Source organism: Peromyscus californicus, unplaced genomic scaffold, assembly GCF_007827085.1.
Source record: "Peromyscus californicus insignis strain IS unplaced genomic scaffold, ASM782708v3 Scaffold_11__1_contigs__length_118956290, whole genome shotgun sequence".
NCBI lineage: Eukaryota > Metazoa > Chordata > Mammalia > Rodentia > Cricetidae > Peromyscus > Peromyscus californicus.
Genome location: NW_026294402.1, coordinates 42,822,198 through 42,844,155, shown reverse-complemented (window position 1 = coordinate 42,844,155; position 21,958 = coordinate 42,822,198). Strand labels below are relative to the sequence as shown.

Sequence of the window (21,958 nt, the reverse complement as noted above, 5' to 3'; positions counted from 1 at the left end):
TTGAAGGGAGGGAAGGATTGTGGGAGCCAGAATGGTCAAGGCCATTACAAGGGACCCAGAGAAACAACCAAACTGGACTCTCAGCAGCTCACAGGCAGTGGACCAACAGCTAGGGAGCCTGCATGGTTCTGACCCAGGCCCTCTACTGGGTGACAGTTGTGGAGCTTGAATTACTTGTGGGACTCCTAGTGGTTGGAAGCAGAGTCTTTCTCTAAAGCTTTGGTTGGCTTCCAGGAATGCATTCTTCATACTGGAATGCCTTGCCCAGTCTTCACACAAGGGGTGGAGCTTAGTCCTATCTCAACTTGATATGCTATGTTTTGTTGACACCCATGGAAGGCCTGGCCCTTTCTGAACAGAAACAGTGGAGGAGTAGATGTGTGTGTGTGTGTGTGTGTGTGTGTGTGTGTGTGTGTGTGTGTGTGTGTGTGTATGTGTGTGTGTATGGAGCGGGGTAGGTGGCAGGAGGGAATGGGAGGAGAGAAAGGAGAGGAAACTTCTGTCAGATGTAAAATAAATGAATAAATCTAATTAAGAATAATAGAAAAAGAAAACACAATAAATTTTTTTTTGTGGGTTGGTATTTTGTCTGCATATATGTCTGTGTACCATGTATATGCGTGATGCCTGTGGAAGCCAGAAGAGAGTGTTGGGTCCCCACGAAATTTGAGCCACCACGTGTGTGTTGGGAATCAAACCTGGGCCCTTTGGGAGGGCAGCAAGGACTCTGAGTGTCTGAGCCATCTCTTTAAGCACCTTTATTCTTTCTAAAAGGTATAATTTAGGGTCAGTGAGATGGCTGGGTAGGTAAAGGCATCTGCTACCAAGCCAGATAAGCTGAGTTCAATCACTGGGACCCAAATAGTGGAAGGATTGACTCCTAAACAATGTTCTCTGACCTACGTATGTCCACTGTGGCCTATATCCCCCTCCTAAAAATAAAGATAATAAAGAAATTCAAAAGATAAAGGTGGGCAATTGTGGCATAGTCCTTTAATTTCAGTACTCTGGAGGCAGAGGCAGGCAGTCTCTCTGTTCAAGTTCATCCTGGACTAGAGTTTTCCTGCCTGGCCCATAGTCAGGACAAATCTCTCTCACTGGCCAGTCCCACAGCTGCTCAGACCCGACCAAGTAAACACAGAGACTTATATTGGTTACAAACTGTATGGCTGTGGCAGGCTTCTTGCTAACTGTTCTTATAGCTTAAATTAATCCATTTCTATTAATCTATACCTTGCCATGTAGCTAGTGGCTTATCGGCATCTTCACATGCTGTTTGTCATCGTGGCGGCTGGCAGTGTCTCTCACTCAGCCTTCCACTTCCCAGCCTTATTCTCCTCCTTGTTCCGCCTATACTTCCTGCCTGGCCACTGGCCAATGAGTGATTTATTTATTGACCAATCAGCAACACACTTGACTTACAGACCATCCCACAGCAAGAGGGAGTTCCAGGAGAGTGTGGGCTACATAGTGTAGATGTAACCATCTTAATTAAAATGGATACACAGAGCCAAAAGCAGAGTTGAGAGCCCAAGAGGTCAGAGCAGTAGCTAAGAGCTAAAAACACTTTCTTACCCTTCACTGCTGCTGCTGTCCTTCCCCTGAGCAAGAGATCTACTTCCTGTGTGTCTGTCTTTTTATTGACTTTCTGTTCTGTCTTCTCATTGGTTGTAAACCCAACCACATGATCTCCTCATCACTGCCTTCTGTATAGACCTCCAGGTCTTCTATGGTTGGTATTGAGATTAAAGGCGTGTGTCACCATGCTGGCTGTATCCTTGAACACACAGAGATCCTCCTAGCTCTGCCTTCCAAGTGCTGGGATTAAAGACATGCGCCACCACCGCCTGGCTTCTACTATGGCTTGCTATTAGCTCTGACCCCCAGGCAACTTTATTTATTAACAAATAAAATCACATTTCAGTACAAATAAAATATCACCATATTTCCCCTTTTCTATTTTAATAAAAAGAAAAAAGTTATAACTAATATAAGAAAAACTGTATACAAAAGTACAATAACTATATACCATATATATAAGCAATAAACACCTAAACAATGTCTAGTCCATTTGCATTTGACAAATTCAGAGAAAATAATTCCATTATCTATCCTTTTTTGATAAGTCCAATATGTACCTGATTCACTTTCTATCCTAACTTGTATTACAAACAGAACTATATTATAACATCTTTCAAATTTATACACTTAACACCTCTTTAGTGAGTTTCTTTTCTGAAATTCTTAACAAGGAAAATGATAACTATTTAAACTTAAATATAACTATCTAATCTTCAACTATAACTAACTAATCTTCAACTCCCTCAGAGACCCAAGAAGGAAATAATATTACCTAATAAAAATAAAAACAGGAAGTGCGTGCACGCAGCTTCCAAAAAAAAAAAAATGTGAGTTGACAGAAACAGTCAGCTGCCTGGACAATCACCTGAGGTTTCTCAGCAGTGTTGGGGCATCATCTAAAATTTAAAAATTTAGACTTTCTGCACAGTGAGACATGTCTGCTCCTGACAGCACCGATTTACTTCAGAGAGGAGGATGGGCATCAAAGACACTCCATATGGAGCTGATCTTCTTCTTGGCAAAAATAGCCATTTGGGCAAGAAACTGTTCTTGCCTGGACTGCTTGATCAACTGGACATGCAGGACCCATAGGAAGATGACTACTGAACTTTGTTTGGCAAAATGGTCCTTCAGGTTCCTGCTTTGCAGAGGAAACTGCCAGACCTTCTATAGGACACAGAGAGAAGTGACAGAGACTCTGGGCCTATGGGATGAAGACAGATGCCCCAACTTTACAAAAGAACTTTGGATGACTGTCCAGGCTGCCAGTTGTCTCTGTCTACTGTCACAAGACTCCCGGAAGTTGCTTGAATCCTTTTCCCACTTCTCAGGTAATATTATATCCTTCTGAGGTCTTTGATGTAGTTGAAGCTAGATAGTTACAATTTTCCTTAGTTAAGATAAAAGATAAGTTAGATATGAAACCTTAGACTCACAAATATAGGATAGATAGGATATCTTCTTTAATTTTGCCAAATACAAATAGACTAGATATTATAAATAGACAAGACAGTGTAACTGTAATTCTTGCTTGATAATTGTTTTGTTATATGTAATTTTACTATGTGAAAGTTAAAACCTTCCTTTTTGAAAAAAAAGAAAAGGGGAAGTGCTGTGGGATGTCCTGTATGTTAAATATGTTGCTCTGATTGGTTAATAAATAAAACACTGATTGGCCAGTAGGCAGGCAGGAAGTATAGGCAGGATAAGCAGAGAGGAGAATGCTGGGAGGTGGAGGACTTGGGTCAATATCCAACAGAGAGGCAGAGAGACGCTGACAGCTGCCGCCATGACAAGTGAGATGTAAGGTACCGGTAAGCCATGGGCTACATGACAACTTATAGATTAATAGAAATGGGTTAATTTAAGATATAAGAATAGTTAGCAAGAAGCCTGCCATGGCCATACAGTTTATAAGTAATATAAGTCTCTGTGTGTTTACTTGGTTGGGTCTGAGCAGCTGCAGGACTGGCAGGTGAGAGAGATTTGTCCTGGCCTTGGGCCAGGCAGGAAAACTCTAGCTACAAAATAGAGAAACCCCATTTAAAAAAAAACACAAAAAACAAACAAACAAACAAAAATATATAATTTATAATATAGTTATAAAGAGCAAACTATAAATTTGTGTTGATGATATAAGAGTAAAATATCACTAATATATTTTTCATTATTCATTCCTGTCTTTTCATGTTTTTCATTTAAATTTTTTAAAATTTTTTATATTGTTCTAAAATTATAAAATGTTAGGTTTCAAAGTATTTCTGTGAGAGCCCACAGAGGTTTCCTAGTGAGATCTGAGCTTGCTTTACCCAGCAGGACTGCATAAGAGGATGATTGGACCACAAGCCTGGGTACCAGGTGTTTGGAAGTGTCTGCACTTGGCTGTATCTAGGAATGGGGAGGTATTTCCCCTTGCCCCGTGGCATTGTTATAAAGCCCTTTTGAATAAAGTTCTGGGCTGTTGGATATTGACCCAAGTCCTCCCAAAGCTATCCTGTGTTTCTGTCCTTCCTCTCCAATAGGCCTATCATTCTACCTAATATTAATATTCCTGTCTCCTCCAAGTAGCAACCCTGGAAAAGGTGGGGGCTGGTCCCCCACATGTTTTCATGCATATTTTGTTTTGGTTGATCCCAAATCTTACATTCCAAATGGCTGGAAATTTCTAAATGTACATGGCCTATCAAAACTAAACCTAGGAATTAGAAACAATATAAACAGATCCATAATAAGCTATGAGATTGAAGTGATTATTAAAGGTCTCTCTCCAAAGAAAAGTTCAGGCCAAGACAGATTCACTACTGAATATTATGAACTTTTAAAGAAAACCTAACCAACACTTTTCAGACCCTTCCACCAATCACAAACAGAAGGAACGATACCAACCTCTTTCTCTGAAGTTTGTATTGTCCCGATGTCAAACTTTGAGACACAACCAAGAAAAAAGTACAGAACAATTTCCCTGATGAACATGGATGTAAAAAGTCTCCACAAAAATATTTACAAATTGAATCAAAGACCTTTAAAAATGTTATACAAATTACTTAATTTTCCTGGACTCACAGCAACAGGGAGAAGGTCTCACCCAAGAGAATCCTAACTTCCAATTGATGAAGAACAGGTTGGCTCTGATCAGAAAAGAGAGGACCTGATCAAAAAAGGGAGGACCATTCATTGATTCTTTTGAGCTTCAACTTGAAGCAGAAGCCCAGTCTAGGGCCTAGTCAGGCTGAACTGGGAGGATCACATGGACCAGAGTGAAGACTAACTCCTTGGACTAACTGGGACATCCTGGTACCTGACATGCCAGCAGAATTCACTGCATCTTTGAAATTCAATGAGTAACTTTCAGAGTTATGTGTTTGCTAGCAAATATAATTTAAGAATATATTAATTTGACTTCCAACCACATGCTGTGGTGGATGGACATCATTTGTGCCATATGCAATTGTCATATCCCAGGCATCAATGACACCCACATTGAGATCCTGGAAAATATCTTTTAAGGCAAGGTACTGGGTGTAACCATGGAAGTCACCTAGTCTTTCCACGTCACTGCTCATCTCCCTGACGTTTTCTGTTTTGAGGACAACCATAGTGTCTGGGCTTCTCAGGAGAAGACGCTGAAGAGCTTTGTGGACATTGAGGGCCCTTCGGATGAAAAGGTCAATGGGGAAAGGTCTGAAATGCTGACCCAGAGAAATGACAATGACCGTGTTTTTCTCTCCTCCAGTTCTGTCAATTATCCGTGCAATGTACTCCATCTCTTTGACAGAGTAGACGAATGACCCAATAAAGGGGTAACCATGTTTTTTCCACTGGATGTTGATGTTTTCATCCAAGTCCACAGCGAGTTGGTGTTGCAGTTTTCCAGTCTCATGCAGATCCACAGACCTCAGTGCTGAGAACCAACAGGCAATCCCAAAACAAAAGGAGAATACAGTTACAGAGATCAACTAGCCACAAATATAGAAGAAAAGATCTGGTGTTTAGAATCGTATAAACTTATGGTATCTGATACTCAAACAACTCAAAGTGCTTTATGATAAGGAGCTGCCCTCTTCCAGAATCATTCAGGTTGAATTGTGCAGGGGATGGCTTTAACTTTGAACTCAGCTTTACAGGAAGATGATGCGATTAGTGTGCCCATGCTGTTTTCATAGGACATGTTACCTATGCCCTGACCTTATATGAGGGTAGATAGGGAAGGCTATTAATTGATGTTATGTCCAAAAAGAAGCCAAGCAAATCTCTGTAACGGCTCCAGGAATCTAAAACTGTATTCTCTGTTCTTCTTCTTTCCCTAAGAGTGGAATGGCACTAAGTATCTCATCTACATTAGTGACAGTAATATGATGGCTCATTTGTGATGCCCTTTACAATAGCATTTATCTAGCAGATGCAGCCACTTGCCTCAGTGATATTCACACACACACACACACACACACACACACACACACACACACACACACACATGCAAACATACACCCATTTGTCATGTAGAAAAGAAAGTCAAGGCAGGGTGTCAAATTGCCCCAGATGACAGTTTGTGACTCAAAGGGCACTTATAAATTCCCCTTCAACCCTTGAGAAAAATAATCTCTCTAAACTAGACACCTCTGAGAGTAAGCACACTATGAATACAAGACAATGTCCACCCTGTTCCATTGTGCCAATTAGACCCTAAACAGAACAGCAAGGTGAGTTGTTCTATCCCTACAGCTTCTGAGAAAATATGTAGTCAGTGACCACAGATGCCTTGTACCATGTCTTAATGGGGAATGGAGGGCTGGCTGAGAAGTCTAAGGCAGGGAGTGAGGCTGAAAAGAGACAAGCTGGAGAGTCTCTGGGGGCAAGTGTTAGAACTAGTGTCTCCCTTGCTTCCAACTCACTCCAGTTCTCTTTTCCCAAGCACATTCTGGCTACAGAATTGAACTTTACATACAGTATACAGTGATCTCGACCTACTATAACCTACATGTTGAGGAGGAGGGTCATTCACACCTCAGATGCTGCATGACCTATGAAACCTGCAACATCAGACCATGTGATGATAAAGTGTCACTAGAATCTCCATTTTCTAGATGAAAGAGACAAAATTACGAGGGGCCATTTGTTTACTGGAAATCATGATCTAACATGTCTTCTCTGTTGCTTTCTGGGTACTGCCTATGTGTTAGTTAGCCTTGCAGTGTCATAAATACTTGCTGTCTGTTACTTTATTTCATTTAAAACAAATGATAGGGATAGTAAACACTGTTCTAGATCAGTGGTTTTCAACCTTCCTAATGCTGTGACCCTTTAATACAGTTCCTCATATTGTGGTGACCCCCAATCATAAAATTATTTTCATTGCTACTTCATAAATGCAATTTTCCTACTGTTATGAATCATAATATAAATATCTGATATGCAGATGGTTTTTCAAGACCCCTGGAACAAGGTCTTTTGTTCCCAAAGGGGTCATGATCCACAGCTTGAGAACCATGGTTCTAGGAATTGATAGTAACATTTTTTAAATAATGTTGGTGGTTTGTGATTAAGAACTGTAGAACTATGATGGAGGATGAATTTGCTGTACTATTTTTTTAGCCCTAGAAATGAAAATGTAGTTTTCAAAAGAGATGTGAATAGCTTATATTGAGACATACTGTTGATACTGCTTTTGAAGTATTCCATCCACTGGCGGATTGTGGAATCCCCCATCAGATGGATGAATTTTCCTCTCAGGCAGTCTTTCATTTTGATCGGAGCCAAACTACAGGAGGCTGGAATCCAGGTGTTTTTCCAGACGTGCCCACTGGGGATTGCAGATGCCTTCCCGAGCTTGCATCTCTCTTTTGCTGGAACAGCTTCTTCTGCCAAGAAATCAGCAAGATCGAGTCTTCTAAAACACCACTCTATTCACCTGTGTTTAGGAGCCTTCCACCTTTACCAAAGAACCCTCTAGATAGGCGTGTGGGTGGGTGGTGACAATAAAAAGAAGCTTATTAAAGTATCTTCATAATGGAATATTTATTTTCAGTAAAAGTTTCCTGTGATGTGAGTTTCCTAAGTGTTACCTATTAATGTTTATATGAAAAGTACATGGACTCAGAATAAAAAAGGCCTTCGACTAAAATTTAACTATTTGTTAGCCCTGCCATGAGACCAGCCTCATCAATTCTTATTTAGGGCTAGAGCTCTTCAATCTGAGTGTGTTATTCCACTTGAGCTTGTCACATGCTCTCATGGTGTCTAAAATGTCACCATGCAAGTATGAACACTTTGAGATAAATGCAGGGTGAACTTGGCTATAAATTGGCCAATTTGCATTGAGAGAGGTCTGGAGGTCTAAGATGGGCCAGATCTTCAACCTTAATCTCTGGGTAATGAAGAGACCTGGGAAGGTGTGGGTGTGTGGGTGGGTAGGATGGTGTGGCAGCAGATTTGGGGTCACAATTATTCATCACTCCAAAAGGGTAAGTTAATAATTTAACAACTACTATGAAGGTGCTGATATATATGGGACAAAAGAAATACCATTTCTCTCCCTCTTCCTCTCTCAGTCTGCCTTTGTCTGTCTTTGAGACAGGGTCTCATGTAGTCCAGGCTTGCTTTCAGCTTGCTATGTAGGTGAGGATGGCCTTGAATACCTCACGTTCCTGCCAACAATTCCAGATTTTGGAAATCATGGGTGTGTGTTTATGTGGTGCTGAGGGTCAAGCCTAGGGCTTTGGGTTTGCTGGGTAAGCACTACACATCACTTTTGCAATCAGAAACATGTGTTTTCCTTCTACATGGAAAAATGTCTTAGCAATTAGCAAACTTTCCATGGTGAATGTAGAGAGACAAAAGATACAGTTGTCTTAAATCATTTTAGGTGGTATTTATGAGCTGTTAAAAGTAGATAGATAGATAGATAGATAGATAGATAGATAGAGAGAGAGAGAGACAGAGAGAGAGAGACAGAGAGAGAGAGACAGGGACAGAGAGAGAGAGAGAAGTGAATACACATGTGAGGTTCTTTGAAAAAATTTCAAACACCAAGAGTGAAACATGGCTGTAAATTGACTCCTAGATGGCACATTGGAGATGTCTAAGTGATAATTCTAGGGAGGCTGTGAAGACGGCAGGAGACGGTGGTGGTGGGGATGAAGAACTAGGTAAACACTTGGGAGAGAGTTTTGTTGTTTGCAGCTTGTTGTGTAGGATGGGCAGATGACCTTCTAACTGAGGAGTCGATTGCTGAGAGATGTGGTTACTAAAGCAGGCACGAAAGATCCTAGTGATTCCAAACATTCATTCACATATGGACTTTGTGCCTTGGCCCACCTTATGAGACCCGAGACAATGACCAAGTCCAGCAGAGAGAGAAGGCCCTTTAAATGGGTCCAGTGTTAAGCACCGCCCGCCAAGCACAGAACCACTTACTGTTGCATTTGGAGACACTAATCACATTGGATTTTCCCATAATCTCCACACCTATATTTGACCTTAAAGAGACAGATACAGCAATTAATCTGCAGTGGCCTCAACTCAAGCATAGTTCCAGAACCCAGATTGGCCAATCCTTCTGCTACTTCTCAGTGATAATCTAATTTCCCTGCCTAGAATTTCAGGTCATTCAGTAAGTTTCCATTTATTTGTTTCATAGTTCATAGGAGCCAGGGACCCAGAAGGTATGTATGCAAGGCAGTGTATTGAGACACAGAAAGAATGATTAGAACACAAACATACACATACATTTCTCTTTCTTTTGGTTCTCAGTCAACCTGAGTTGTTTAGGTTCATTGATAAGTATTACTTCTCACAAATATCTGAGAAGCCCTGGAGATTGAACACTGTCCCCAAATGAATTCACAGGTCCCCTCTCAAAAGACTCTTCTTACAGAGTCCCAAAGTTACAGTGCTTAGAATACACTCCCTGTATCCTAGATTACCAATTTCTCCCCAGAAATGTGAAACAATAATATTTACCTTTCAAAGAGGCTCCTCTCTTGCTGCCTAAGATAGGAAACTTCCTTGTTCTTTGATTTCATGTGGGAAAGTGCCGCACAGGGTACATTTGGAGGCTTCACACAGTAGAACGTTTCTTGGTACTGGGCATCCAGATATCGGCAGAGTTCGACACTTGAGTTTAGAACCAAGGCACACTCAGTGTGGACCTGAGAGGTTCCATTTACATACCAGCCAGTGAAGATGATTCTGTCGTAGCCCTGTTTCCTTGCTCTCCAGAGAGCTGACACCCCTTCACTGGGATGCATGAGCAGGATAGACAGGGAGACCGGGCCTTCCCAGAACAGAGTGAAGCTGACAAGGTAGGTGCCATTGTTGAAGTCTGTCACCTTTCCAGAAGCTCCTGCCTTCAGGGCTGGGGAGGACATCCTGGCCCTCAGGAAGTCTCCACCATACTCCTTCCTGCGTCCCAGGTGGTCCCTGGCTTCCAACAGCACATCCAGTTTTTCCCCCATGCAGTGTGTGTCTCGAGGGTTGAGGATGGTGGCTGTGCTGTGTGTGGCGCTGGTGGTGGTGTTGAGATGGGCAAAAGGCCTGGGCGGGATCTGTTTGTCTAGTTTCTCTAGGACCTCCCTGACTCTCAGCTCTGTCCCTTTTGGTGCAACTGGTAGGTTCAGAGGCACTGTAGGGCATGAGGATGTTGTGACCAAATTCTGGTGACTGAAGGACACAGGAAACTTGAAGTGAACCCATATCTGAATGGGCAAGAAATAGAATAGAGAACAAAGAAAAAGTTGCTATTTAATGTAAAAAGTCTTGGCAGGTTAACCGACTTTTGTCTTTTATAGAACACTGAGAGGTGTAGAAATCACATTACACTTAGATTTTGTGGTCACATATGTTTCACACAGAGATGTCTTTATTTAAACTGTCAGTATAACTCTGGTTTTCAATGACTTATTTTGGAAAACCCATTCAATCTCCATTGAATCTCCAATAGCCCTTGCTAGGATCTTCTTCCAAATGGTGGTGATATGGCGATGGAGAGGGCTGAGCAGTTAAGAGTGCTTGCTGTTCCTAAGGAGACCCTGAGTTCAATTGCCATTGGGTAACAACCACCTGTAACTCCAGCTCCAGGTGATCTGACGTCATCTTCTGGCCTCTATAGGTACTGCAATCAGATAACTGTAAATCAGTTTTATCAACTATCATGTCATAATTATGTACCTTGAATGGTTAGTGTGAGTATTATGGAATAATATGGTGTGCTGGCTAATTTTATGTGAACTTTACATAAGCTATAGTTATCAGAAATGAGGGAGCCTCCATTTAGAAAGTTCCCCATACAATTGGGCTGTGCTCAAGTCTGTAGGGCATTCTCTTCACTATTGATTGATGTGCAAGTGCTCAGCTCATTGTGGGTGGAGCTACCTCTGAGCTAGTGGTTCTGGGTGCTGTAAGTGAGAAGGAGCAAGGCAGTAAGCGGCACTCCTCCATGGCTTCTTAATCAGCTCCTGAGTCCAGGTTCCTGCCCTGTTTGAGTTCCTGTCCTGACTTCCTTTGATGATGGACTATGATGTAGAAATATAAGACAAATATACTCTTTCTTTCTCAAGTTGCTTTTGGTCATAGTGTTTTATCACATCAATAGAAATCCTAACTAGGACACATGGGAAACTTTAGAAAGGCATTGGGACTGTCTCCATGATTTGAAAAGATATTAAAAAGTATCCTAGCATGTCCAATGAAGTAATAATAAGATGGATCATTGCTATCAATCACTAATTAGAATTTTCGGTAAATGCAAAGTAGCTTGCATGAACCCAATTCTTATGTAGATAATAATAATAAACTGTGAACAAGAGTATTTTTAATAAATAGCTCTCTAAATGCAGTGAAAGCTGAATCAGGACAACTGCAAGTTTGAGTCTGAGCTTGAGCTGCACAACAAGAGAAGGGCTACCCTATGCTACAGAGTGAATCCATGTATCACAAAAACAAAAACCAAGTTCTGCAAACAAATAAAAGCAACTAACCACTACCACCAACTAAAGCCCTACTCCATAGCAGAGAGGCAACCAATGAAATAGAGAAAACAAACAACAAAGCCAACACTAACAAAACAAAATGTCAGCCTTAAACGCTGCAGTGAAGTAAAAGTTTGATTAGATACTTAGACTGCCTGGTACTGGAGGAGGGAAATGTTTCCCACTCGTAATTCTCCACAGTTTTCAAGAGGCAGGTCTATTTCAGTACATAGAAATGAATGTGTTCTGTCCTACAGAAGTTTCCTTAAGGCCGGTGCAAACACAGGCTGAGGACATTGTCAAACAATGGCTGCACTTATCCACAAGCAGCACAGAACCGTGTCTGTGTAAGCACACACGGGAATGGCTGCCTATAACGCCTGCCCTCCCTCTGGCTTTCCTGTCTCTGAGAAGCACCCTCTTCCCTGGGTCCCACCTCATACATGAGAGGTTTGGGTCGTTCCTCACTTGTTGCTGTGCTTAACAAGTGTCGGTTATGTTGGTTCGTTAATGTTGCTTGATAAGCCATATTGAGCACACCCCATCTCCGTTCCAGTTGGTGGGTCTTTGCAACTTACACTTTCCTAGATACACAATATCAAGTAAAACAGAAAAAGAGATTAGTTCCTTACCTTTGATGGGTTTCTGAAAACTGTAAACGAGACCCAAAAGATAGCTATAAACAGCAGCACCCACAGTGACTTACGACTGGTCATCGTTTTCATGGTTCGAATTGTCCTGTGAGAGAATCACAGAAACTCATCACGTAATGAAACAGAAAGGAAATCACACACAGGTGTGGCACACTTATGGCTCCTGATTACTTTGCTCTTAGTTAAGTTCTTCTCAGGTGACATCTTGGCCCTCCTGGTTGTCCCTGCTGTCCCCCAGCCTCTGTCATCCCATTAGCTCTCAGTTTGGAGCCCACCAACAGCTAAGATACCATGAACCTGAAGTGGGCAGGACACTCACATCTAGGTGGATCCTCCAGGTTATACCACCTCCCAGATTCTCTTTTCTCTCCTCTCAACCACAAAGAGCAGACCAAATACTTCACCAATAGTGATACCAAGAACCATGACATCTAATAGAAGGTCATCTACCAGTCTTCACGGAGTCTATTTCTTTATCACCATGTTTTCTGCCACCTCTCAACCTTAAAACAAATTACTTTAAAACTCTTACCATTACTTTAAAAAAAAAACTTGAAATTTTAGCCTGTTTTTTCCCTCCACTTATATGAACATTTGTCTTTGATCTGAAATCTGATTTATCTTTTTCAGGTTAGATTAGCTGGGAGGGGTCACTGCTCAACAGTACAGAATGTAAGAAAAGACAAGTTATTTTGTTTGAACACCACCCTCATTTCTAATAACTGGGTGAGCTTGGTGGGGAGGCTCCTTCTATGGCTGGTAGGGTGCTACCACTGTATGGCCTTCCTGCACCATAACACATCACAGATGCAAGCTGCAGGGCATAGGGTAGAGGCTACTTTTCAGTGGGATTCACACCCTTCACCCTAAGGGGGAATCTGGATGGCAAAACCACAGTGACCAAATCAAGCAGAGACTGAAATGAGGGGCAGAATTTAGACATTCAGAATTTCTAAGAAGCCTTGTCCTCGGAGGAGTGACTGGAACTCTTCTGCCTCCAAGGGCTTTTAGTTATATGATTATGAAGTAAATGCAGGCTTCTTTTCTTGATGAAAATGACATACTTGATGAAAATGAGGAATCACTTGGGTGCAGATGTTAGTTACAGGCATGCTATTTTACAATAGTGAAGAATGCATGGTTTAAAGTGCAGTGTTTCGCCACAAGAGTTCTGACTTCTCTAGAGGAGATCTTGAAGATTCTCATGTGGACATGAATCTGTAACATGAATCTTCAAAGTTCTTATTAATAAAAACAAACCCAGGGGTGAACGCTGAATGATCAGAGAGACACAACCAGCCACAGCTACTTCACCTTGCCAATTCCTCAGCTGATCCTGTTTCTTCAGACTGGAAGCCTCTGAATCCTCATCCAGAATGAATCTCAGCTGACATGTTTGTTGCTCAAAAGCCTAAAAGCTTAACCAGCTCTAGTTCCTGGTCCTCACGCCTTATATACCTTTCTGCTTTCTGCCATCACTTCCTGGGATTAAAGGCCTGTGTCACCATACCTGACTGTTTCCAGTGTGGCTTTGAACTCACAGAGGTCCAGATGGATCTCTGCCTCTGGAATGCTAGGACTAAAGGCGTGTGTGCCACCATTTTCTAGCCTCGGTATCTAGTGGCTGTTCTGTTCTCTGACCCCAGATAAGTTTATTAGGGTGCACAATATTTTGGGGAACACAGTATCACCACATGAATGTCTTCTTGTGTGCAAATTATTACCACTGTCCTTCAAAGATCTTTGAAGGGGTGTTTCTGTTCTTGTTTAGGTGACTGCTCTTGGATGATTTGACCAAAGATTTAGACCAGCAGGAAGAAGAAATGCAGGCTGGACTGCCCAGGCAGCTCTGGCTGGTGCAGACTATAAAGACTAATGGGTTAGTTTTATCTAGCCTGGATGGCCTGGGCTGTTGATGCCCGAGACCTGTCTTATTTGCAACTGAGCAAACACTGTCTTGGAAAGTACTGATGATGGGTTATTGTGTAACTGCCTTTTAGAAGCCAGGGTGTAGCCTGACCCCTATCTTTATCTCAAGGAAATATCCTCTGTTGACATTTATTCTAGAAAAACCTCTCTCCTAGGCAAGAACTAAGAAACTATGTTCTCATTTCATACTATTGTTAGGACCAGGTTGGCCTCAAACTCAGAGATCTTTCTGCCTCTGCCTCCGAGTGTTGGGATTAAAGGACATCACCGCTCAGTTGTGTTTTTCCTGTAAGGGATGGAATGGACAGAAGGCTGGAGAGGACATGCTTTCCAGCCTGGTGTCCTTTGCTTTATCTGTGTGGCTGGAGATTTTCTGGTATTGAAAATGAGTGACACTTGGCTAGGCGGTGGTGGCGCACACCTTTAATCCCAGCACTCGGGAGGCAGAGGCAGGTGGATCTCTATGAGTTCGAGGCCAGCCTGGACTACAGAATGAGTTCCAGGAAAGGCACAAAGCTACACAGAGAAACCTTGTCTCGAAAAACCAAAAAAAAAAGAAATAAAGAAAAAAATGAATGCCACTTGTTTAGGGTTTATTGCTATAAGAAACACCATGAACATGGCAACGCTTTTTTTTTTTAAGTTTTTTTTGAGACAGGGTATCTCTGGCTGTCCTAGAACTTGCTTTGTAAACCAGGCTGGCCTCAAACTCACAGAGATCCACTACCTCTTCCTCCTGAGTGATGAGATTCAAGGAGTATGTCAGCACTGCCAGGCTCAAGCCAGGCCCATGGCAACTCTTACAAAGGTAAACATTTAATTGAATTGTCAGCCTACAGTTTCAGAGGTTTAGTCCATTAACATCATGGCAGGGAGCATGGTGGCATGCAGGCAGACCTGGTGCTGGAGAAGGAACCACTACATCTTGATATGTGGGTAACAGGAAGTAGACTGTCTCATTGGGAGTAGCTTGAGCATAAGAGACCTCAAAGCCCACCTCCACAGTGACACATTTCCTCTAACAAGGTCACACCTACTCGCACAAAGGCACATCTCCTAAAAGTGCCACTCCCTCTGGGGGTCATCTTCTTTCAAACCACCACATTCTGTTCTCTGGCCCCCAAAAGCTTGAAGCCATGTCATAATGTGTAATGCACTCAGTCCAACTAAAAGTCCCCATAGTCTAGAACAGTCTCAAACGTACTTAAAAGTATAAAGTTCAAATTCTCTTTGGAGATTCATGCAATCCCTTAACTGTAATCCCTTGTAAAATCAAAACCCAAAAGCAGACCTCATGCTTCAAACATACAGTGGCACAGTATATATATTACTGTTCCAAAACATAGGGAATGGAGCATAGTGAAGGAATACTGGACCAAAGCAAGTCCAAAAATCAGCTAGGCAAATTCTAAACTTTGCATCTCCATGTCTGATGTCAAAATGATCTTCAGAGCTCCAGCTCAGTTCAGCTTGGTTGACTTCAACACACTTGTTTCTCTTGGGCTGGATCCACTCCCTGTTAACAGCTCTCCTTGGCAGGTATCCCACAATTCTGGCATCTTTAATATCTTGGAGTCTCCAAGGCAATCCAGGCTTCAGCTTCATAGCTTCACTAATTGGCCTCTCTAGGCCTTCTTGCAGCGACACCCCTGACACATGCTTGACTCTGGTGGCTTTCTTTAGTTGCTCCTTGACTCTAAAGCCAGAACCATGTGGGCAAAGCTGCCTAGTTCTGCTGCTTCCTGGCACTGGAATATCGCCCCCTCCTTCAATTACATCATCACCAGCTTCCTGTTCTCCACCTTCACTGCTTAAACATGGCTGTCCTGAAACAGGATCTGTAGACCAGGTTGTCCTCAAACTCAGAGATCCACCAGCCTCTGCCTTCCCAGTGCTGGGAATAAATGCATGCACCACCACACCTACATGGCTCTAAGCCTTTCTTTAATTTATTTTCACAAGTTGGAGACTTAGCTGGGTGGGATCTTGCCCTGAGGTCACCTTACCCTTTATTCCATTTCTTAATCTGTTTTATGTCCTTGAGTGCAGGATTTCCCTCCATTCCACTTTCTGGTGCTCCTTTCTCCTCAAATATTTTTCTTTGCTCAGCTTGCTCATTTTCATTATATATCTTCATTAGAGTTAACACTAGTAACTACACAACAGAGTCTATACTAGGCTGTTCTGAGATTTCCTCTGCCAAGGCAATTAATCCAAAACTCTTCACTTTAGCTTCAAGCAACCTTTTTAGACAATGGCAAAAAGCATCTATACTCTTCACCCCAAATATCACAAGAATGATCTCTAGGCAACATACTAAAACACTTCTCCTCTGAAACCTTTTGAGCCAGCCTCAGACAGTTCTAATTACTCTTAGCTCCACTGTCCTCCATGCTCCTACTAGTCTGTCCCATTGAGCAGTGCTTAAAACATGCCACTGCTTTCTTAACACAAAGTACCAAAGTCCAAATTCCTCCAAACAAAAAACATGGTCAGGCCTATCACAGCAATACCCCACTTCTGGTAGCTCCTGTCTTAGCAAGGGTTTCTATTGTTGTGAGGGGACATTTATGACCATGGTGACACTTATAAAGGCCAACATTTACTTGAGGTGGTGGCTTACAGTTTCAGAGATTTATTCCATTTTCATCATGGCAGGGAGCATGGCAGCATGTAGGAACACATACATGTGCTGGTGATGGAGCTGCTACACCTCTATCTGTAGGTAACAGGAAGTAGACTGTCTCACTGGGAGTAGCTTGAGCATAGAAGACGTCAAAACCCAACTCTACAATGTCACACTTCCTCCAATAAGGTCACATCTACTCCCACAAAGCCATAGCTCCTAACAGTGTCCCTCCCCCTGGGGGCCATTTTTTTTCAAACCACCACAACCCTCTTCTAAGACATAGCGCTACCTTTTAGAAAAGGCTTTAGAATGATCTAGAGGTGTGAGTGAAACAGAGAAAACCTCTATGGCAAAGTAGCCCTGACTCCAAACATTACAGATGGACAAGGAATTGAAGACTTTGGTATGTTGAGGGCAAGCACACTAACTGTAAACTTTAAACCCAGCCCGATTCCTGTATAAATTAACACAACTCCCCACAGTAAGGACCTAGCCTAGGAAGCACATGTCTTACTCAAAGCATAACTGTTTGGTTTAGGAAAGGAGCTGACGAAAAATTACCCTTCAGAAGTGAGCTTGTTGGGAGAGAGAGCCTTGTAACCATGGAGCCTTGAGGTGGGAGAGCAATTGGAAAGGAAGGAGACAGGGTTCCAAAGGAAGAGAGAGGGTTCTCTTCAAATTCCAGAGAGAATTGTTGGTGTGATGGTTCAGGGAGTAAAAATATCTGTCACCGAGACTGCCAACCTGAGTTCAATCCCCAGGTGGAAGGAGAGAACCAATTCCTGAAAGTCACCCTCTGACCTCTACACATCCACATATGTACACGTGGGTGCACACACAGACACACACACAGACACACACAGACAGACACACACACAGAAACACACACACAAATGTAATAAAAAATGAAAATAAAACCTGGAGAGGAGCCCCGTGAAGAGGAGCAGCTGAAAACAATATCAGGAGAGATCCGTACGACAAGACAGCATGGCGAGCGGCCAGAAGGAAGGAAAAAGGAAGGAAGGAAGGAAGCAGAAACAGAGAGAGGCAGGATGCTCAATGATCGCACAATAGTAATCTACTCAAATCTGTACTATTGTGTACAGAATGTGCCAATTTCAACCCCAAAATGAAACATGTCAAAAGGCAGAGGACAAAGTGCCACATTCCTATGTTGTGGGACAAATAACTGTCCCATACATGGCATTGATATGGGAGTTTTCTCACAGAATTTCTTTTAAAAATCACTATTATCATATGGCAAAGTCCATAACCAGAAAAATAGGCTGGCTGGACATGGTGGCACACACTTTTAATTCAGGTACTTGGAGGCTGAGTCAAGTGGACCTATGTGAGTTTGTGTCCATCCTGGTCTATGTAGCAAGTTCCAGGATAGCCAGGGCTGCACAGAGAAACTCTATCTCAGAAAAAATTGCAGAAAGGTGAACAGCATTCCAACTATTGAAAAATGAAAGACAAAGAGACATTTTCCAAAGACAACCAGAGAAGAAGATCATATTAGCTGTAATAAGAATTATGGTTGCCTGCCAGGAACCGAGCAACAAGACGAAAAACCTTCCTACCCCACCCCTGTGTGTGTGTGTGTGTGTGTGTGTGTGTGTGTGTGTGTGTGTGTGTGTGTGTGTGGTGCATGCACATGCATATACAGGAGCTCTCATCCCACTATATATGTGGAGGACAGAAGACAATTGTTTAAAAATAATTTACTTACTTTGATCTCAAGTGCATTGGTGTTTTTCCTGCATGTGTGTCTGTGTGAGGGTGTCAGGTCCCCTAGAACAGGACCTACGGACAGCTGCGAGCTGCCATGTGGGTGCTGGGAATCGAACCTGGGTCCCTGGAAGAACAGCCAGGCTCTTAACCACTGAGCCACCTCCCCAGCCCCCAGAAGACAATCTGAAGAAGAATCAGTTCTTTCCTTCTAATGTGGGTTCCAGGTTCAGGGCATCGGGCTCAGAGACAAATGCCTTGACCTCCTAAGCCATCTCTGTAGAGCTTAGTTCTTAAAATAAATGTACACTTAAATATTTGCCAGGAAGTGAAAGAGCATATGGAATTATACTCCATTTACATTGAATTATCTCACATGTCTGTTGTTGTTAGCTTTGCCAGGTATATAAATTTTAAAATCATTATTTATATAATATAAGTTATTATTTTGTGAATGCTTATTCATTTAGCTTCTTATTTTTCATTCTTTCTTACATTTCTGTTATATCATTTAGGGATATTTTTTCTTCTGCTTAACATCTACCTATAATATTCTGTAATTTTAAATCTTCTGGTGGTAGATTCTCAAAATTATATTTTCCCTCTTTTTTATTTTTATATTGAGGGCTATTTTTGCTGAGTATAATTCTGTGTTGTCAAGTGTTTGACATATTTAAAGTTCATTGGTTCTTTCAAAGTGTTACTTCTTTTTCCTTTTATTGCCTTGATTACTCTGTTCTTGCCTGTTTTTCTAGAATCTAGATGTCTCTGGTCTCTACCGTCTAGGTAGCTCTCTGATGCTTCAGTCTGATTAAAAATAAAATTATTCAGTTTCTTTTTCATTTGTTCCTATAAGGAAGTTACAAACTAGTTTAAGAATGTTGAAAATATAAATCCTACATGTGTAGATATCTATGATACACACATAGGTGTATGTGTTTATTTGTGTATATATGTACATTCAGTATATGTATTTAATTTTTAATTTTATGTGTATAAGTGTTTTTCCTGCATGTATGTTTGTATACCATTTGCATGCCTGGTGCCTAAGGAGATGTCAGATTGCTTAGGATTGGAATTACAGATGGTGGGGAGCCACCATGTAGATGTTGGGAATTGAACACTAGGACTTTGAAAAAATTGGAAGAGCAACAAGTGCTCTTATTCAGTCAGCCACTTCTCTGATATATATTCATATACATATACATATACATTTAATTTGTTGAGAATTTCATAGTGCACATAATGTATTTTTATTTATAGGTACTTTCAACTAAAAATTCTAACTCCTTCCAGATCCACCCCCATTTCTCTTCCAACTTCCTGTTCTGGTTTTAAGGGTTTTTTTGACCTAATGAGTCCAGCTGACACCGCCCATAAACTCAAGGGTGTGGGAGCACCCACCAGAGCTCCTTAGACCTACCAGGGGCCACACCTTAAAGAAAACAATCTCTCCTTACCACAAAACCCACTGGCTGTCAACAGCTCCCCAGCTAGTGATATGGGCTGGTGAGACTTCCCTGTGGCCAGCTGATGCTGACTGGCAACATAATTTGATATATATTTTCTTTTAGAATAAATTCTTGTGGCTGATACACAGAAATTCTAGTGATTTACTTTTATAGGATTTCCCAGCAGCACACATTCAAATCAGATGACTGTAAGGAATTTATTGGATAGTCTATATGCCTCCCCTTCTTTGTTAGTTTAAATTTGCACCAAATGTAGATGAACATCTGGTGACTACTATCCAGTATTTGCTCTTTCAGTGAGTTCTATTTGATCGAGGAAGTTCTTTCCTAAAAACATAGATTGTAGTTTTTAACACTGTTAGAAGTTGAGCTAACTTGAAAGGCCTTTTCTGATTGATCAGGGTAGTTATATAGTTTTTTAAAATGCATTTTCAGGTGTGATGGATTACATTAATATATTTTCTAAAGTCAAGACATATAACCATGGCTGACTGAAACTCAGCCAGGTCAATAACATAAGTCATAATTTCAATAATACCCTATATTTGGTATAAATTAATGAGAGTATAAATTAAAGCAGTCATGTTTGGAAGCAGTATGGCGCTGTCTTGTCTGTTTGCTCTGTTTTAAACTGTATCTACTCAGACCTTAGGTCCAGGGAATTCACTGTGTGTAGATCACAAAAGACCTCTTACTGAGGCCCATAAAAAAAATCCCTGATAAAATTTTATTTCAGTAGACTATGTAATTCTGTATGTGAATAATATGGACATTAATTTGTATTACTAGTTATAAAATTGTTAAGAAAATCTCCTGGAAGAAGTCATCTGGCATTCAGAAGCCATCCCCCCAGGCTCTCGTTCAAGGGGAAGAGCTAAGTGGGGGAAGTAACAGCGTGGTAAATCTTCCCCACCACCGTTCTTCCTGTATAGTAAACACCTTCACAAAGCAAAACGTCCAAAGACAAATTTTAAAAGATGCCGCTGCTTTTCTGACTTAAGAAGACAACCTTCTATGGAATGGCACCAGGCCAGCAGGACAACTCCCTCCCTTTAGAAAGCTTTCCAGACAATTCTCCACCACACTGAGCTTTCTCAAATCCCATGATCCCATGGCATATTCACATCTACCCCATCAGGATACTATCAATGGAGAAAAACCAAGCTAAGCAGTACGATCAGTTGCAAAAACATATAGCTGATTATTTGCTGTGGGGCTTTTCCCCAGGTAGATGTGACAAGCATCTGCTCATGCCAGATACTGCACAGAGAGCAGTCAAAGGCACAGTCCCTCCCAAGTCTATCTAAGTGAACCCATGGTTCTACAGGGTTACTTACAGGAAGGAGCATGGTGACCCAAAGCAGTCCTGTCACCGGGAACCCACCGCAGTGTGGGTGAGAACTGCATCAACTGTCCCTGCTGCTCTCTGACAGAACCTGCAGGCAGCTCCTCTGGGCCATCAGTTGTTTATTGCTTTTACAACTTTTGGGAGGAGCCTTGCAATCTTGCAGCTTTCTGAGCTTCTAGAACTTGTTTTAGATTCTTAGAACTCCCTTCTAGGAAGGCAGGCTTTAATTTGAAGGAAATCGTTACATGATCCTTTGTAGCAGAACCAACCGAATATTGTCGAAAAAAATAGTAAAAATAAAGGATGCAGAGGAAACAGCCTTTCTTTTGATTTGTATTTAGTACAAATAAAACTCTGCCAAACTTACCTTCCTCTTTTCCTCTATCTGTAACAGCCTTTTCTTTTTCCACTGGATGCTCTAGTAGTCTGGTTGTCTGGAGGGACAGGTGTGATACGTCCTCCTTCCTTGGCCTATTTTAACTTTCAAAATTAATGTAGTTAACAATGAGAGCTTTGTGTTTGTGCAATGTGGCAAAACTTTATTGACTGACAGAGAAAGAAGAGCAAGGGAGGGGGGAGCAAAGGGAGAAGGGGAGGAAGAGAGAGAGGAGAGAGGCAGAGGGAGGGAGGGAGGGAGAGGGGACAAGAGA

General features: G+C 41.8%; 1 protein-coding gene across 2 annotated transcripts; it reads right to left on the bottom strand.

The window, feature by feature from the left end:
• Positions 1–1,187: 1,187 nt before the first annotated feature.
• On the bottom strand, positions 1,188–21,925 carry LOC128123349 (NXPE family member 4-like). Of its 2 annotated transcripts, none has more exons than XM_052759651.1 (6): positions 21,676–21,925; positions 12,179–12,284; positions 9,541–10,274; positions 8,995–9,056; positions 7,233–7,439; positions 1,188–5,482 (listed from the first exon to the last, which is right to left on the bottom strand). In XM_052759651.1, exons 2-6 carry the CDS (start codon positions 12,269–12,271, stop codon positions 4,947–4,949), a joined length of 1,632 nt encoding a protein of 543 aa, XP_052615611.1. In that variant the 5' UTR covers positions 12,272–12,284; positions 21,676–21,925; the 3' UTR covers positions 1,188–4,946. The 2 variants fall into 2 exon arrangements, with proteins under 2 accessions (XP_052615611.1, XP_052615621.1); XM_052759661.1 differs by lacking the exon at positions 21,676–21,925 and adding an exon at positions 21,298–21,399.
• Between the last annotated feature and the right edge of the window lie 33 nt (positions 21,926–21,958).

Coding starts and splice junctions, on each gene's coding strand:
- LOC128123349 (XM_052759651.1), bottom strand. CDS start 12,271: ATGAAAACGATGACCAGTCGTAAGTCACTGTGGGTGCTGCTGTTTATA. Junction 7,440..8,994: donor TAGTGTCTCCAAATGCAACA/GTAAGTGGTTCT, acceptor ATTTCTTGGCAG/AAGAAGCTGTTCCAGCAAAA. Junction 5,483..7,232: donor CTTCAAAAGCAGTATCAACA/GTATGTCTCAAT, acceptor GTTGGTTCTCAG/CACTGAGGTCTGTGGATCTG.